The 18,759-nt window shown below is 42.5% G+C and overlaps 1 protein-coding gene across 1 annotated transcript in view; it reads right to left on the minus strand.

The window, feature by feature from the left end:
• LOC117483113 (chemokine-like protein TAFA-5) overlaps positions 1-12,095 on the minus strand; it is a 129,070-nt gene extending 116,975 nt beyond the window's left edge. The window contains exon 1 of the mRNA XM_034131273.1: positions 11,981-12,095. Coding sequence (XP_033987164.1) covers positions 11,981-12,092 — 112 coding nt within the window. The 5' untranslated portion in view covers positions 12,093-12,095. The remainder of the gene's footprint in view (positions 1-11,980) is intronic.
• Positions 12,096-18,759: the final 6,664 nt, after the last annotated feature.

An 18,759-nucleotide genomic window follows, 5' to 3' on the forward strand; every position in this document is an offset into this window, starting at 1 on the left:
ACACACACACACACACACACACACACACACACACACACACACACACACACACACACACACACACACACACACACACACACACACACACACACACACACACACACACACACACACACACACACACACACACACACACACACACACACACACACACACACACACACAATGTGCTTGTGTTTTCAGATGCTGACTGTGTATGATCCAACAAAGCATCTCCCTCCCCTCCTGCATCCTCGGCACGCAAAGACATACTTCGACATCGCCCAAGGAGTTGTTAATTAGCTCGCTAACATCTGTCCTCTCCATGCAAGATGGGATTAGAATACACAAAAAAAAAAAAAAAAAAAAACGCCTGTCATCTGAACACCACCTCTTCGCGACAGCACCCATAACAACAACAGATGTCAACCACCCCGACTCACGTATACATTCAAAAATAATGGTAATTCCTTATGTGATACACCTTGAATTGATGTTGTTGAATAATGTATGCCCTTCTACGGTAAAGCGCTACACTCATTTGTGTGTGTGGGAACAGGGATAATATCTACGTCTATGTGAAACTCGCTTGTAATGTCCTCCACGGGCCAAAGGGGATTGATGAAATGATAACTTCTGATGATTATAGCAGTGATTAAGATGTACCGGACGGACCACACAGGGAAAGATGAGGGCAAAATGGAGAGGCGTTCTCTCCATCCGTAAGCTTTGGGTAGAAGGAGCTCGACGTGCCCCCCCCCCCCCCCCCCACACAGACGTTGACAAATGAAGTAATTACATTTTTGAGAGTGTGTAGGATTGATCCATCAGCCAACGCTCGCTACCCAGAGCTTCAGATTTAATTGGGGAGCTGGTGACACATGCATCTTCCCGCGATAACAGATCATTTTTTATCACAATGAAATCACCCCCACCAATATTACGTACACAATTCAATACAGCCCAGCGTCCACGATGCACAATTTGGTTTATGTTAGGATCTATGCGTTGGGATTACTCACAATGTGAAGGTTAGAAGAAATATGTTGGTTAATTAGTTTGAGACGTGATGCAAAATCTGTTGAAATACCTCATCATTGATGTTACAGTTATTAATACAAAATGGGTACTGGAAAAGTATTTATGAGCTGTTCTGGAGTGAAAATCTTCCATCTTGACAGAACCAATTCACAGAAATTATGAATATTACTCTATAGCGCCTCACTAGTGCAACACAGCCTACTGCTTGTAGTACTTACTTGCAACAGCAAAACATTTAAATGGATACAATTTTAAATGTGTAATCAACATAATAAAGACACACTTTGTAATGTACAAACACATAGTCAGTTAGATGTTTAATTGGTCACTTTAGCTATTTCTTTTACTTTTAATTTGAATAACTTTTTCAAAGATCCCTCCAGATGTTTCTCTCCCACAAACTACCTGAAACGCATCCATTGAACTCCTTTGTGTTTACTTTCGTAACATCATGACATCACTATGTAACACTCTCGCTTCTATTGGCTAGCACTCCCAACACATTGTATGTTGTAGGCTAAGAGGCGGGACATCTCTAAGCGGTTGACCAATCACAACAGAGCCGGCCAGCTAACCAATCAGAGCAGACTGGGCACTGGTTTCAGACAGAGGGTGAAAAGAGGTGCTGCAGCACAGGCAGTATGAGAAAAATAAAGAGCTTTTTGAACATTAAAGCATGAAAACATGTCACAGTAGAGACACAAAATACAAATATGATCCTAAAAAGGAGCATGGTGCCCCTTCAAAGAGGTGCTTTACCATGATTGTTGGTTATGTAATCGATAGGTTGACTAAATCATATAGTTGTTAGTCAACTAAGATTTGTTTTCCTCGAGGACAGACCTTTTTTCTTAATGTAGCGCTCCTAACACGGGTGTTGTGTAATTGCAGGTCTGCACATGAAATATGGGGTTTGCCAGCTACATTGTAAGTTATATATTCCACAAAAGATAATATCCAACAGTATCATTCATAACAGACTGCATTTGCATGGATTGTACTCATCGTGCCACATGCACATGTATTGTTGCTTATAGGCTCCCTGCTGAGGAGTCATAATGAGCTCTTCAACCCTGCAGAGGCAGGCGGAACACGCATGTTCTGCTGTCACTGCCACAATGGAGGGGTTTATCACTGCCAAGGGGCTCAGGGGGGGGGGGGGGGGGGGAAACTGGTGAGCGAGAAACAGATAGCAAGAGAGCATGAGAGTAATATAAATAATCTCCAGTTCTCCATGCATGTAGAGGAGAGGCTGGAGGACTATGAGGCAACATTTCATACTGTGTCTCTCGCAGCTATGCTAACCTTCCGAGTGCTTCTAACACTCTTCTCGCTGCTTCTGCATGCTGTTCTGCTCTCCCTATGACTGTGTCTGAAGGGTAAAGTGAAAGAGAGAAGACAGGGATCATCTTCAGCCCCATTAACACCACAGACCACAGACCAACAACCGGTTATTGTGATGAGAAGTGTGTGTAATGTTGCCTCACTATGTACCAGACCTTTAAATATATATAGCTAACATTGACCTACATTCACTGTCCTACTGAAACATCTTTGGTGTTTATTGTAATGATGGGGGGGTTATTTTACAAAAGTGTTGGGGCAGCTACTTTGAATAAATAACATGGCGACACTGTAAGAAGTTGAGGTACACCCAAGCTACCCTAGGGTATCTAGTGTTGTTACCTAATTAGAATAAGTAAGTACAACTATTTAGTTAAATAAATAAAAAAATGTGAATGTCTGATCAAATTTGATACGGAATGTTTCCAAAATATCCTAAAAAAAAGTAACATGCCAGCAAAAAATGCCCCTTAATTGAGTTGACTTGTAAAATGCCCGCTTGTTAATAGGTTTTAGGTACACAACAAAAAAACAAAAAATATAATAATAATAAAATAACAGACACATTCAAAGAAAAAGAGGGCAGGGCTGCTCAAAGGAGATTCAATTACAAAAAAGAAAGTTGGTCAAATATAAAAAAATATTCCTCCTTTTAAAAATAAAGGTTGCAACACAAAACAAATGCCCATAAAAGGCAATGTCACTTATTGAATCAATGTAGCTGAACAACCAGCAAGCTACTGCAATATGTGGATAACTCCTAGTTTAATTACAATACCAATGGATGTGAGTTCAGTCGTGATAGCGGCAATAAAAAATACAATCATAGGAATCAAATCAATCATAAACACAAACATACACTCCAAATATAAAGCAGGGAGTCTCGTCCAACTCCGCCTGCCTGAAAAAGGGCAACAGGCACTGAGCTACTGTCGGATGCCGGTACATGAAAGAGTCTGACAGGCCAATCCCCCAAGCTGTATATTTTCTATTCTTTGTCATTCTCTGGCATACAGGCAGGAATGTGCGAGGAAGTGTCAAGGACAGCGAGTGTGTACAAGAAACTTGTATCACCAGCAGACGAGTCATGTCAGGTCAAGAAGAAGAGTGTGAGTTTTGTAGCGCGGCTGCCTGGACTGTTGAAAGCGAGCTAAAGCTGCTTACATAGCACTTGGGTTAGTAAGCAGCGATGTTTGCTTCCGTCCAGTAATACTTAAAACCAGGGTGGGCGGGAAAGGGCGAGAGCTTTTGTCTGTGTCGAACTTGAGGTAGAGTCTTTCCTGGTAGGAGTACATACTACTCACTGAAGCTAAAAGCAGTGATGACATCAATTGTATGACAACAAGGAGATGGGAAAGCGCTGTGTTGGCAAGACACTATGAGGATTCAACCTCAGCTATGTTCACAAAACTGGGAAAGTGAAGAGATTGTAACTGTAATAAGTCATCGTTAAGGCTGAATGTTAGGTAAATGGTGAGGTTTTATAATCAGACATGTTAGTTATTTAACTGAATTGTAATATTCTTCATGTGTTCAGTGCTAAGTTTGACTCATGACATGTGTTGCTGCTGGGATCCATTGTGTGTCGTTGGCAGTCACAGTGGTTGTTTTTCCATTAAAAACAGGACACCTTCCTCATATTCATCCTCTGGGCTTGTGCATGGTCTCAAATCTAATCTTTACAATATATCCGTGTTGCTCTCCGCAGCAGCAGCAGCAGCCTCAAATCAGTTCATCGTTTCTGCATACCAAAATGGTTGTTGGGCAACAGTGCAAGATTAATGAGGGCACATGATCATTTACATCTCAATCACAGATAGTGTCAGCAGCAGGGAGAAAAGAAGGAGAGGAGAGAAAGGGGGAAATAGATGCTTTTGTTATTATGAACATTCGGCTCCAGCTATTATTTAATGAAGAGTGTTTCATATCGAGAGCAAGGTAATGCACATGGTGGCACAGAGCCAGAAGCATACTGACTGACTGACCAGGTGACTGACTGACTGACTGACCAGGTGACTGACCAGGTGACTGACTGACCAGGTGACTGACCAGGTGACTGACTGACACTCCGATTTCAGAATCTCAACCGTTCTGACAAAGGGGTGCAAGCAGAGTTCAGCTGTCATTTAAGCCATAAATGTCCGGCAGATTTATCTTCCACAAACATTAACATTGAATCGTGGCTGTCAGCATGCATGTCACCGGGCTTTGATGTGGAGGTGGTGCGGCTGACAGGAAGGAAGAGAAAAGGGGATAAAAGAAGGCAGAATAGAGAATGAGAAGTCCTCAAGGCACCGTCACGAGTTCTCCAGAGTTGTGCTGGGGGAACTTTACGCCAGCGTTATCTTGTCAAGTCATTGAAGGACACCAGACGAGTGAAGAGAGTTGACTTCAGCACAATTTCCTCTTCGTGGCGACATGTATCAACCAGGCCATTGCTCCCTATATTCGGCATTAACTACCTCTCAGGCCTCCCACAGTGACAAATGGCCTCTGTCTCTTCTAATGTAATATTTGTTTCTGCTTCTGAGAGCCTCTCGGTGAGTCTGTCTGCCGACTGCTTCATTCTGTTAGCCGACTTTATTCCCCGACCGGCTGTCAATTGGCCGACCGTCTGAGTGTTCCCGTCCGTCTGTCTTTTGTATCAATGCCTGCCCCCTCCCCCCCCCCCCCCCCCCCCCCCCCCCCCCCCCCTCTCCCAAGCTTTCCACTGTTCCCTCGTCAACTCTTAGCTCTGTCTCGCGCTCACCATTCCTCTCCCTCCCTTGTGCACTCTGTCTGTCGTCTTCTCCTACTCTTCCATCCAACCTCCCCCCCCTCCTTTCTCTCTCTCTCTCTCTCTCTCTCTCTCTCCACTTTACCGCTATGTCTTTGCTCCAGATGCTAGCTGTCTCAGCTCCTTGGGCCGCATCTCAGTGATGGGCCCCTCCAGGAATTCAAAGCACCATTCTGGCATTTTCTTCCGAGCAATTGCTTTTTGCAGTAATAAAGGGGGAGTAGCTTTAGCATGTCTCTCTGAATGGACTTACTGGCCCCAGGCAAAACATGCACAAGTGCACATCCGTGAATCCTCTTGAGGCAGGAGCACACCGCAGGACTCTGTCCGGACTGCGACCCAATTAAGCCGTCGCACATAATTTACAGCACCGGTCTCAAGGACGTAGCATTAATCACTTTTTCTTTGTCAAAGACTCCGAATGAGGCTACTGAATCTTAAATACTGACTTTTTCATTTTAATAAGGAACGCCTGAACCATTTCACACAAACAATGTTTTCCTTTGACGGTGACCTGTTGAGCCCCGCAGTCATACACCACTAACAAGATGATATGTAAATATTATACTTGCCGTTTTAATGGTAATTAAAGTCACATTGACACCCAATTAATTCACGATAGGACACGGAGCATTTAAGGTGCAATTAGCCATGGAGGCGGCCACGGCGATAGCGCCTAACTGCAAACTCCAAACTCTCACATTAGGTAAATGTCACTGCTTATTAGCAGGCTATTATGGCATGTTTTTTCTTTTCTTTTTTCAACAAGGTGAAGGTAGAGGAAACTGGCAACACAGGAACACAAACAGAGAAAGAAAAACAACAGAGGAGAGGATGAATTGAGACAAAGAAGTGTCTTCTAATGCAACTTTGACTACATCCCAGTGTAAACAAGTGCACCAACTGTTAGCAGTTCTGTGACAGTGGAGCAGCTGGGGAGGAGCAGGCTGTGTGCCGTTTCAATACAGATGAAGCTGTGATAACAAAACTGCAAAACGCAGCCATGATGCTGACTTGTAGGATTTACAGTGGCGACAGCAAAGTGCTTACTAGACTCGCTCTGTCTCTTTGTATAAGGAGAGCAAGTTCTTTGCCACATTAAATGGCAATACATTTTTTATTTTTTTTCTAAGGAGGTTTTTCCTACCTACAATCAATAGCTTCAATGAGAGGCAGGCTCACACACAAACATATATATAAAGTGGTTTTATATCAAAAGGAAAAGCGCCACGGCGGTAATTGATTGCATAACTGCATTGATAAGTGTGTGTGTATTAGGCTTGTCAACTAAAAGGCCAGCATTCATCGATCCAGTGAGATGCTGCAGAGAACATTGAACTGTTTTCTGCAATGTCATTTCAGAAATAATTCAGTTTGACTTCTATGTTGCGATGTAAATCTCATTTTTTCTAGGGAATGCAGGGTAGCTGCAATATAACAGTGGTCCTGTGAATTTAAGCCTGTTGTGGACTAAACCAAATCAACACTAATACACAGGGGAGTATGCTAAAAGAAAGGTGCCAAAGTCAACCTTTGAGCAAGTCTAATTCTTCTAAAAACCCTAACCCTTTACGGAAAACCTATGCATAATTAAGCTATCTCCGTCTGGATCCAAAGCACACTGACAGACAGGCATTGCCATCTACAGAGTCACATTGCTGCATGAAGTGTGCTGGAATTCAAGGTGAAACAGCCAACTCTTTATGCAGCATAACAGATGTTCGCTGTAAAAGAAAACAAATGGGGAATGCTGCTCGGAAAGGAAGCAATCTACTTGTTAACTTTAGCACTATGTCACTGTAAAAGAAAGAAAAGGGGTCCCAGGTTTGATGTAATTGCCTTTCCCCGGTCCAAAGTGTGCAAACATCAACACATTTTAAAACTTACGGGATGATGGATGCCCAATGCCTCACAGAAGGGGCCAAGAGCGGCAACCATATGCCTGCAGATCCCCATCAACAAGCATTCCCTTAACTCCAAATTGGACTCATTTCCAGACAAAGCAGCTTTGGGTCTCCACATGAGTGCAGCATGCATAGAAAAACACACTGCCTGTGGCCAAACCGCACCTCCAATGTAATGTCAAAGGGTCCCGGCACACGCTGAAAAAGATCCCATTGCTGCTTAATATTTCATACCAAGAGTCACAAAATGTCTTAATATTCCTTCCTTGAGTTACCCAACTTGACGCTTTCCATCTGTGGCAGGCTCATTACACAATAACGGCAACCCCCCCTGTACCCTAAATGACACTCATCATGGTGTTTAAATGTTGCAGAGCACTTTCTAAAAAGCTGCTCGAATATGCATGTGGTCTCTGGACGGAATTTCCGATTGGTTAATTATGTCGCTTTGGAAAACTCAACAAGTTGACTCCCTTTATGAATGTACGTCCCCATTTCTGCTCTCGTCTCCCACTCCCTCCCCACAGAGGAAGCGGCTTGAGGCTATGCTGAAAATAAAACATATTGAATACCGACAAGTCTTGTGTTTTTTCCGAGTCATCCGAGTCCTTGCCTGGTGAGTCAGACGTCTCTGATTGTATTGCTGTGCCTTACTGTAAGTGTGATTATGTGTTTAGGTGAGATGCCTGGGCGCGTCACCACCCCATCTTTTCTCCATGGATGCCCCCGAGCTACGGTTCAGTCAACAGCCAACAATCCATCGATTGAGCCGCAGAACAACAGCGAGTCATAAACAAACACAGGAGACCACACTGAGAGACAGAGTGGGGGTTGTGGGGGGGGGGGGGGGGGGGGGGGGGGGGGCTTCAAGCAGCAAGAGAGAGCTTTGCTCACTGACAGCAGAGGAATGTGTGCTCATCCACATGTGTGACCTTTCTGCATCCTTAAAATCGGGGCGATGTTCATGTATGTGCATCATCATGACCCTGAATAACTGCTTTGAAGCCGATGCGTGTGACTCATGTTCCTGCTTTGATGTGATGTTCATTAATATTTCTGATGTGTGTGTTTGCCCTCCAGTGCTTCTATCTGTCTGTGCATCTAGGTGTGTTTTTGCACACATTGGATTGGAATGAATTGCTTATTTATTGCCACATTTTGCACTGAGCGTTGCTTTAAGATAGGACTCTTGCATGACCTCTCCACCTTATTCTCTCTACTGCTCGTCAACATCTCCCCCTCTTTCTCTCCGTCTGCAATTCAGACAAGGACCACAGCCACGGCTACATTACTTAGCAATCCCGAGCTTAGATTAGCATACTGATTAGCTATCCTCGTAGCCTCAACCCCCCTCCCCGAGCTCACATGACGGGGTCTACAGCCTCATGAATACCTAATGGCAAACAAATGCATGCCTGAGAGCTTCCAGAGGAGGGAGCTAGTGCACAGAACACAATGCTTTTTATTTTTATTTTATAATTTAATCACAGATTACTGAGGCATACTGTGATTACAACACAGTATGAGTGGTTAATTTATCCATCTCTATGATCGCAGTCACTTTCTTTTTCACCCTTCTCTTTCCTTTCCTCTTCTTCATTCTCCTTCAAAATCTCCTTTTCATTAGTCACCCTCCTCCTGCCTTTTCCCCTTCTTTTCTTCTCTCTCCTTTGTTATCAAGGCATTAGCGAGCATATCAAGCCACCTCCTGCTCTCACCTCTTTCAATGCCACCACTTATATCCCTCCCTCCCTCCACCACATCTCCCTCTCCCTCTCTCTCTCTCTCTCCTCTTAAATCTCTCCTCTCTGAGAAGGGCCTGAGTGAGGACGGCAGATCGTGTGAAGTTGGATGTTGATTCTAGGTGACAGGCACCATATGAGTCATAGCCATAATCACAGAGCTCCCTTCAACATACCCCCCTCACTCCCTTCCTCCCCCCCTCTTTTGACTGCACAACACAGCAGCACAGCAAAGCAAAAATTGCCCTTGGTACAAACAACAGTTATACAGTACACACCATGCACGGGGATGGTTGCAAATTGTACAGTACTGGTTTTTCTGCACTTTACATCACGACTAGCTCATATAACAATCCCATAATATAATTACCACATGGGTGAAAATGTAAATTAAGTTTGGCATAAAAGCAACACTGTAGTACATGTTATGAAGCATTTTCCAACCTATGTATGTGTAAATATTGTAGGTGCAAAAGTGAATGCTATTTTACAGCTAATTTAAATTGGGTTGTCTCCATTATAATTATAAATATTGAACAAAACATGTATTGATGGCCAAAAAAGAAAAGAAAATGTATGAAAACATGTCAAACTGTAATGAAATTGTGTTAGAAAACAGTAAATTAAAGGTGATTTGTCTTCAAATAAATCAATAAGTCTTTATAAATAAGTTATTATGCGCCTGTTTTCAAATGATTCAAAACAAGGATGACACATTTAAAGGTTCCAGCTTGTAAAGTGAGAAAATTGGCTGACTTTCCTTGTCCTTGTCAATTATAGTATTGAACATCTTTGGGGTGTAGACTGTCAAAACCAAGACATTTGATGAGCCGAAGAAGATGTTTCACTGACATCCATTGGCAGCTTTCACTGATTAACACAAAGTGATTTATAAAACAACATGACTGGCGGATAAATCAGTAGCAGCAGATAGTAGTATCCCAAAATATAGAGACCTTGGAGAGTAAAGTATTTATTGTAAGTAAATATCCAAAAAGATTCAAATGAAAAGCTAAACATATTATTTGGAAGTTCAATAAAGGTCATCAGAGTGTGAAAACATATCAAAAATTGGACGATCTTGCATAATTTCTTGGATTTGGGAAACTAACAGTACGAGAAGAGGTGGAATAACAACCAACAAGTTAACAGCTGAGAGATCAGAGAACTGGAATATATCAAAATGATGTGCGGTAGTCATCTTAACTCTTTACCAGGAAACAGACCCAATAATAATAGGGCGTTAATAAAAATGGGATAAAGAGGAAGATAATGAAAGAACATGTGCAACAAAGAGAAAAGGAGAATGTATGAGGGACCTGATCATGAGATGAGGATCAAGATACCAAATTATTACAACTAATAAATGAATTGGAGTAAAATAGGGAGGTTTGTACTGTAGCATAACAACTAAGGGTAAGTGGACCGAACCCCCTGCTGGGACATCCAAGGACACAAGTAGAGGAGAGGGTGAGATAAATATATAAAAGCTGAGGGGCCAAGGTCAAACAGAAATGGAAATGGGTGAGAAGAAAGCTTAGAGATAAAGCAGTGAAATCATCAGAGCTGCAAGTACAGAGGATTGTCTGCCGGGAAGACCACAAGCTGAGACAAAAGACACATTTAAAAGGGGAGAGCTATAAGAAAGAGAAGCAACGGCCCTCAGATACAAATATCTGTAGAAACAAAATAAAGATATGGATTGAACTATTTTTTCTACACATGTCATACCTCAGAAAGGCGATTAAAGCCTCACAAATATAGCATTTCAAAAATAAAGCGATCAAAGAATTGTGAGCAGTACGAGTTCAAGAGTTTATGAAAGAGTGAAAAACAGGAAATCAAAGAATCACTACTGCTCAGATTATTAACTCCCAGAAGGGGTGAGGTGGTGGAGGTCCTTGGGGGGGGGGGGGGGGGGACTCAAAGACTGCTGACTGAAACAAACATCCGAGCTCCATTGATTGGACACAAGCAGAAGATCAATCAACATGGCCAAAGGCACCGTAAAGGAAGAAAGAGCCCCCCCCCCCCCATATAGAGAAGCGTTCACTCTATTAACACTGGCGCCTGTTTGATTACAAAGCAAACTCAATACCCTCCTCGTTGCAGGAGTAAAAATAAGTAATATATTCATAATCACCAGCATAGTTAATGTGCTCGAAAAATATATTAATCATTACCTCAGCGACTAATGAAATACCTCAGTTTTTTTTTATATATGTATACAAATGTGCTCTTTTATGGAATTTGTCCATAGCCTCTGTTTTATTCACACGTAGCAGACTGGAGAGCACAGTGTTCCAGCTGGATATCGCCTCAAAAGTGAGTCAGAGATAGGAAGCGAGAAGGTGTGAGGGTGCCAGGGAACGGAAAAATGAAAAGACATCGTCACAGCCAGAGAAGTAGACCTCAGAGAGATTGTGTGACCATGTGTGTGCTTCCATATATGTGTTTATCCTCAGGCAATTGCCGCCTGGAGTATAAGATTTGTCGAAGTCGAAGAGCTTTGTCATAGATTTATTTAAAGTCTGTTTTTTATATTTGAGACAATATGACAGATGCATGAGTGTGTCACCTCGGTAAGTGAGTCTGACAGTAACACACCCCTAAGGAGTGTGTGTGTGAGAGAGAGAGAGAGAGAGAGAGAGAGAGAGAGAGAGAGAGAGAGAGAGAGAGAGAGAGAGAGAGAGAGAGAGAGAGAGAGAGACCAAGAGAGAGAGAGAGAGAGAGAGAGATAGTAGAGACTAGAGAGAGAGAGAGAGAGAGAGAGAGAGACAGAGAGAGAGAGAGACAGAGACAGAGACAGAGACAGAGACAGAGACATAGATAAATAAAGGGAGCCTTAATTAAGCCTTTGGGACACTTGAGCTCAACTCTTGTCAAAAAAAAGAGTTTCCGTAATGCCCATTTCCTCCTTATCTAATCGCCCCCCCCCCCCCCTCTTCCCTTCCTTTCCTGTCTTTTTGCATGAGTGAGAGCATGAGGATTGAAGGGAAGGGAAGGGAAGGGAATACATGGGGTTTGGTGTGTGTTTCCAATAATAACTGCTTAGAAACAGAAAAACAATACCACTAGTGAGATCGATACCATTGCCAAGAATGTGGTGCCCCAACCCCCTCCCTTGCTGCGCACCAGCGACATTCACCCAAATTGCCGATACGTGTGGTCCAACACTGAGCGCCGGGACTTACCGCAGTAGATGAGCAACAGCGCGGTCAGAAGCACCACTGCCCAGAAAGTTGACGACATTTTCGGCCAGTGACCGGCATCTTTGCGCCTCGCCGACCTGGACACTGAAGCCATTGAATAAACGGTGCACTTCCTCTTCGAAGAGACGGATAATGATAATATATATATTTTTTTAAAGGCAAAAGGTGGTAATCTCACAATCCAGCTCGGCCTCTCACAATGCTCATAGGTCCGCGTGTAATCCCACAAAAAGACATGTCAAGACGAAGCAAGTGGCAGAAAAGCGCTGATTTGCTCCTTGCGCAAAAGAAAAAAGGTCTCATCCTCCTTATGAGTCGGAAATAATTGCGGTTTTTTGTTTCAATTCGTGCAGAAACTCAAGTTAGTTGTCCCAAAGTTAGCGTCAGTATCTCCTTTAATTCGGTAAAAAAAGAAACTCGGAGCGTTGAGTCACCGCTCAAAGTGTTCGATCAGCTGTACCGCAGCGTCGTAAAAACCTCCTTTACCTGTGGTATGGTTTCATCGATTCTCTCCAGACTCACCAGCCCAGCAGCATAGCCCCCCCAAAAACCGAGTGGTCCTGTAAAATCCGCTCAGTAAACGTCTGGATGGATGGTAGACAAAAAAAGAGGGGGGAAAGTCCTTTAAGCTCTCGGTTTTGATAACGAAGTAGCTGAGGATCACAGCATGCTTGCAGGAGGGGACGGGGGAAGGAGAGTGGAAGGGTAGAGAAAGGCTGTGGGAGGAAAAGTGCGCACTGTGCGACCAAGAGAATTTTTTCCAAAGTGAAACACTCAGATAATCGATATTACGTCAGCAATGAGCTACTTCAGGTGCTGGAATATTATCCTGTATAAAAAACGTGTTATATAATTTTTAAAAACCAGCGTGAATCTCGGTTTAATGTGGTTTTTCTTTTGGAGTTTGATTTTTGAATCGAGAGTGGCTGAGTGTTATTTAACCACTCAGCCTTCAATAAGAGCCACGTCATTCACATAATGTTTAAGTGATTTTCTTTGTATCCTGTAGCAATTATGTATCACTAGTGCACTTGTTTTTACACACATCGCCAATTTGAAAGGAAATAAATGACATATGTTATGTGTGACTGAATTGTTAAAAGCTGCCATGCTCACAGCACGAGCTTTCATTTTAATTGGACTCCGGTCATGTCAGTGACCGGATTTTTCAGCATTTCATTAAAAAAATAAAATATGCACATTATTTTTAAGGAATATTTAAAACTACTCTGTAAAGAGTGAGGAAAATGTAATATCTATGGAATTGTAGTGCATGTGTACTTTTGATAAAAGTGTCAGCTACTGTATTTAACATCTTATGCAATATATGATGTTATAAAATATGATGCATCGTAGCCCCAAATTGTCCACACAAAAAAGTATTTTTTACAGTTTTCAGGGTACATTATATGCTAATGTTTAGGTTCATACTTGAGTTTTCTGCATCTACTAAAACATGTTAACATCCTTTTATGTTCAAGAACACAATATCTCATAAGGTCTATCTAAATGTACCTGTCTTTCCCCTGTGTCTTAAATGCTTCCTTTTAACACCAATCCACCCTCCAGAAACAGTCCAGTCTGTTCTGATCGGCTCGTGAGAAAAATGACCAAAGTAGTGTTGAACCGCCGGTGGATATACTCACATTGGGGAAGGGGGGGTATCGTACAGTAGACACTCTTTTGTGTATGTGCTACAACACCAAACAAACTAAAATTGTACCTAATATTTCCCCTTTAAGTTAGATATATTTGAAGTGCAGGATATTATCTTCTAATGGATATTCCAACACTATCCTACTGCTATTCTTATAGGTCAGCGGACCTTAATAAGATTCAAGGCTGTTTTTGTCATTTGTACATAGATACAGTGTAGTTATGACAATGAACATCTTAGGTCACAGGCTCCTCCAATAGTGCACACAATAAAACTGATAAAATAGTGCAAGTAAAAACATAAACTGTGCCCTCATAGTGCCTCAGTTTTACCCACAGCTCCATGGACAGAACAGCGTAGCATTGGTGCCTTGGACAGCGCCAGTGACGGCACCATGCTCGACTGGTACCATGGACAGCGCCAGGTCCTGAAGCTCAGCCCTACAATGGAGCTGCATTACCAAGGACAGCACCAGTTCTTGGCCCTCAGCACCACAGACAGCGCCACAGAGGGCTCTGGCTGCTATCGTCAAACTGGAGCTATAGCTGTCTGCTTGCGGTGAGGCTCTGGAGGCTTCTGTGCATCCACCTGAGAACCTACCGCCTTGCATACTAAACCTTAAGCTCTCGTCTAAACATCTTGTCATCTTCCTGCAATAAATAAGCAAGAAAAATTCAATTTCCAAACCCGAGAAAGTTGAACTAATGAAGATAGTATGTCATGTTCTTCCTTTATAGAGACTGTGAGTTATCCCTGCTTAGCTTTGCTGCAGTAATGTGCATTAGACTGGAGCTCTTATAAAGCGGACTGTTAACCACTCTGGGTGTAGTTAAATAGTTAATTGCAGCGTGTGTCCCCAGCAGCCCTTGTAAACCTCTAAATCTGCTCTAATCGGTGTCTTTTAATGGTAAAAAATGTAAGAGTGGACATTTCCTCCCTAAAATCCTCTGTGTCTCCGCTCCCTGCGCCTGTGCCATCTCTCCTCTACAGTCTCTTGCTGCAACACTGATCTTTAAAGCAATGGACTCAATGTAGACAGTCAATTACAGCCCTGGTGGGAGAGTACTGGCATGCTGCCTCCTGCATGGTGTTGTGTCAGTGACTGTTTGTCCAGGCCAAAGCCTCCTTGGCACAGGCACAATGGCACCAGCAGAAACACCTACACACATTTAATGCAAATTATGCAATTACGCACATACAGGCTGCATTACCCTTTCAGATTTCCTCTCACTCTAACGAAAGCAGGTCTGAAATAATGCACAAGCTGCGTCCTACATATGTTATCCCCCCCTCCTTCACTTTTACGTAACATTTTCTAAAAGTACAAACAGAATGAAACACACACGGCTGACTAGGATATTGCTATTTTGGAGGATGTTACCCCCCTCTTCACAGGCTTCAAAGTTGAACAAAAAGATATTGGCTGACTGTTTTGGCGCAGAACCATAGTGAACTATTATCTTATTCTCTTTCAACGTGAATAGACATTGTGGCTCCGGGTCCATTGACGCTCAACATCATTTCTACTTAGCTCCGAGGTCTGGCTTCAGCTGGTTTAAATGATGTTTTAAAATGTAGATGAGGAATTTAAGTGATATAATCAGACACACTGCCGCCAAGCCAAACAACTAAGATATATCAACTATGACTAACATATCAACATGTTCTTAGGAAGAGATATAAGCCTTAGTTTTTGCAGTAAGCTTAGATCATCTTTAGCTTGGACTACAACAATACTGCATGGAAAAATACCTGTAAACAAGCAATGTTCTTTTGTTTTACTTGATCCTTTGAAGAGCTGCCCCACCTCGTTTAAAGAGGATATATTTAGCTAATTTCCAGATACTAACATCAAATGATACAAGCGGCCGAGATGGGTTTTCTCCGCAGGGTGGCTGGCGTCTCCCTTAGGGATAAGGTGAGAAGTTCAGTCATCCGGGAGGGACTCGGAGTTGAACCGCTCCTCCTTCGCATCGAAAGGAGCCAGTTGAGGTTGTTCGGGCACCTAGTAAGGATGCCACCTGGGCGCCTCCCTAGGGAGGTGTTCCAGCTGGGAAGACACCGAGGGGTAGACCTAGGACCAGGTGGAGGGATTATATCTCTTCGCTGGCCTGGGAGCGCCTTGGGATCCCCCAGTCAGAGCTGGTTGATGTGGCCAGGGAAAGGAACGTTTGGGGCTCTCTGCTGGAACTGCTACCTCCGCGACCCGACCACGGATAAGCGGGAGAAGATGGATGGATGGATGGATGGATGGATGGATGGAAGACGGATGGATGAACATCAAATGAAATAGCATGAATATTTAACTCAGACCAAAAAATAGACTTTGTCAGATCCATTCAAGTCTTAACCTCTTTATTCATACTTTACTTCTACTGCTTGCTGTGATCCAGACGTCAAATCTTTAACTGAAGCCGAGACCTGGATTTCATGCAAATTTTAGAGCCTCAATTTGAAAGGAATTTAGACCAAAGCCATCTGTTGAACTTGAATAATAACAACTTCAACATCTCTAAATGGTGAAGAAAGTAGCTCAATTAATGTTTGAAAATCTACTGCTGCATCTAAGCTTAGAACAAATTAAGAAATAAGAATCGGGCTTTGGTCATTAAGGATTTTTGCTCCCTTAATGTTTCCCATTGAAATGCTTTTATGCAACTTGAGTATGTCCATTATCAAGAAACACGTGTAATTCTACACCACTTCAATTTGAAGCCAACTAAGGCTTGTGCATTAGAACGTTATATTTGAGTGTTTACACGCTGTTTCTAATAACAATTCATTATCACCACTGTCAACCTTTCCACGTCTCTTCCATTAAAAAGCCTGCTGCTGCGGCTCTGTAAGTGATTGTGGGCAGGAGTCAACAAGATGTCTAATTGATTTTGCACGTGGTTTACAAGTCAGTTAAACTTTTATAGGACAAAAGGGAGGAGGTGGAAGAACTTAACGTTATAGTACCAAAGCAGGAAACATGCTGACTCAGCAGATACAACACTTAGTTATGCTTAATAAGCAAGCCACAGTTCATATGTTTTCCTATATTGAGTAGCTCCTTATAAGAACACAGTCTCAAAAGTTCATATCATATATTGGCCACTGTGAGCCTAACAAGCTGGGTCCTAGTAATGGATAACTTAAAATCCCTTAATCACAGGATTTAGAAAACATATTTGTCTCATATACCTTCTAATTAAAAAGAGAAATGCCTATCAGCAGCAGGCATCTTCAAACAAGGTGAATCCATGAGGTCCTAAACAATGGTGGAAAGTAATAAGGAAATCTACTCAGGCAGTCATCACAGTAGAGGTACAGTACAACATATAAATATGAACCTGTAATGAGCATAATAGGGCCCCTTTAACAATTAAAGGTCACCTAGTATGCAAACATCCATTTTTTCATGTCTCTTCTACATCAAAATGTGTCCCCTCTGTGTAAAGGGGTTCTGGAAGCTTCAGGAAAAAAGATTCTCTCACTTTTTGTCCTGATCCATTTATATAAAAACCTGTCTGAAAATGAGCTGATCAGATTTTGGCCACTTTATGATATCATAATGATTTGTTGGCTTGTGTAACCATTAGCCAATCACCAACCAAGGTAACCCCCCCCCCCACCTTATCACCTGAATCTCCTCCTAGAGCACCATTGTGTTCTTTTTAACCAAATATCTCTCAGGGGGGCGTGGGGAGTGGCTCCTTATTTTCATCTAAAGTAACAGACAGAGAATCAGCACTTTTGAAACAGGGCTGAAACAGAGGGGATTATGGGATGCTGCAATGATCTGTTTGGTGTTTGGAGCCAAACACTTCAGAGACATGTTCTGTATATATCTGAGACCTATAATATATTGATGAAAAACAGTATAATAGGGGACCTTTAACTATTGCTACTTTTACTTACTGGTCTGAAAACTTCTTCCACCTCTGCCGAAATAGGTCAGAACGGGAAGCTTTTCTCCACCATTTGATCTCTAAGATAGAGGCAGTTTGGAGCAGACTCCCTGCTGGATTTTGATTTATTTTTGTGCAAAAACACACTCCAAACTTGTAAAATAAGAATTAACCTAGCAGCAGCCGTTGAGTCAGTACCCGAAAACGTTGTGGGGGGCTTGTGCAGCAGTGAGCTTCTCAGTGTGGAAGCGTCTGAGACCTGACCTTCTCTCTGCGCGCCTTCCCTTTGATCCGTCCAGACACAAGCTACTTCCTCTTTATTGGGCCACCGAGGAGGGCTTTGTTCGCTTAAACCACTGAGTGGCAAGATAAGTTCAGAGTGTTCTTATTTGTGCCACAGCAGGCTCTCTTTGGCTGTCATGGATCAAGAGGAAGAGAGGAGAAGCCTTTTCAGCTTTCTGAATATCTGCGAGACCACGGAGAGGAAGGAAGAAAGAGATCTCAGAATTAATGCTGGAGCTGAACAGCGTCACAGAGTCAGCGAGTTAATTGCTGTGCTGATAACGCGTCGGCACAATAGTAACATTTCTCATTTTGGCCTTCAGCGACGACAATATCATCTAATTTGGAGTTGCAATGAAAATGATATCAATGCGGCATAAAAAGCTTTGGAATAGAGATAAATACTGCATGTCTTCGGCTTCTTTGACAACTACTTCTGGTTTAAATGGAGAAAGTGAAAATAACAAGTACAGAATACGCGAGTTAAGTAAGACAATTCCCAGCATTGCACTCCATTAACAATGCATTTGTATTCAACTAGACTGTGGGCCTACCGCCACTGTAGCAGACTAATGAGTTCTTAGAAACTGGGCTAACATTAGCACGCTAACATGTTCACAATGACAATGCCAGCATGCCGATGTTTATGCTGCATTCACTCAAAGTGGGCCAAATAGGAAATATCACATGTTATTATATGCCTATTATATGTGTTGGAAAATACTTTTTACTTGTAGGTCAGTAAGAGTGCAAGGTAGAAGTTAATATGTATCTCAATGTTCAAAATAATGAATTATTTCTGAAGTCTCTCATGCCATGAGGATGTCAATATCATACCAATTTGCAAGAAAAACAAATCTATCTGTGTGCTGACGTACGAGATGAGAACACATTAAAACATTGATTCCTCTCATGTCAGTACAGTATGA

Source organism: Trematomus bernacchii, unplaced genomic scaffold (assembly GCF_902827165.1).
Source record: "Trematomus bernacchii unplaced genomic scaffold, fTreBer1.1, whole genome shotgun sequence".
NCBI classification, from domain to species: Eukaryota; Metazoa; Chordata; class Actinopteri; order Perciformes; family Nototheniidae; genus Trematomus; species Trematomus bernacchii.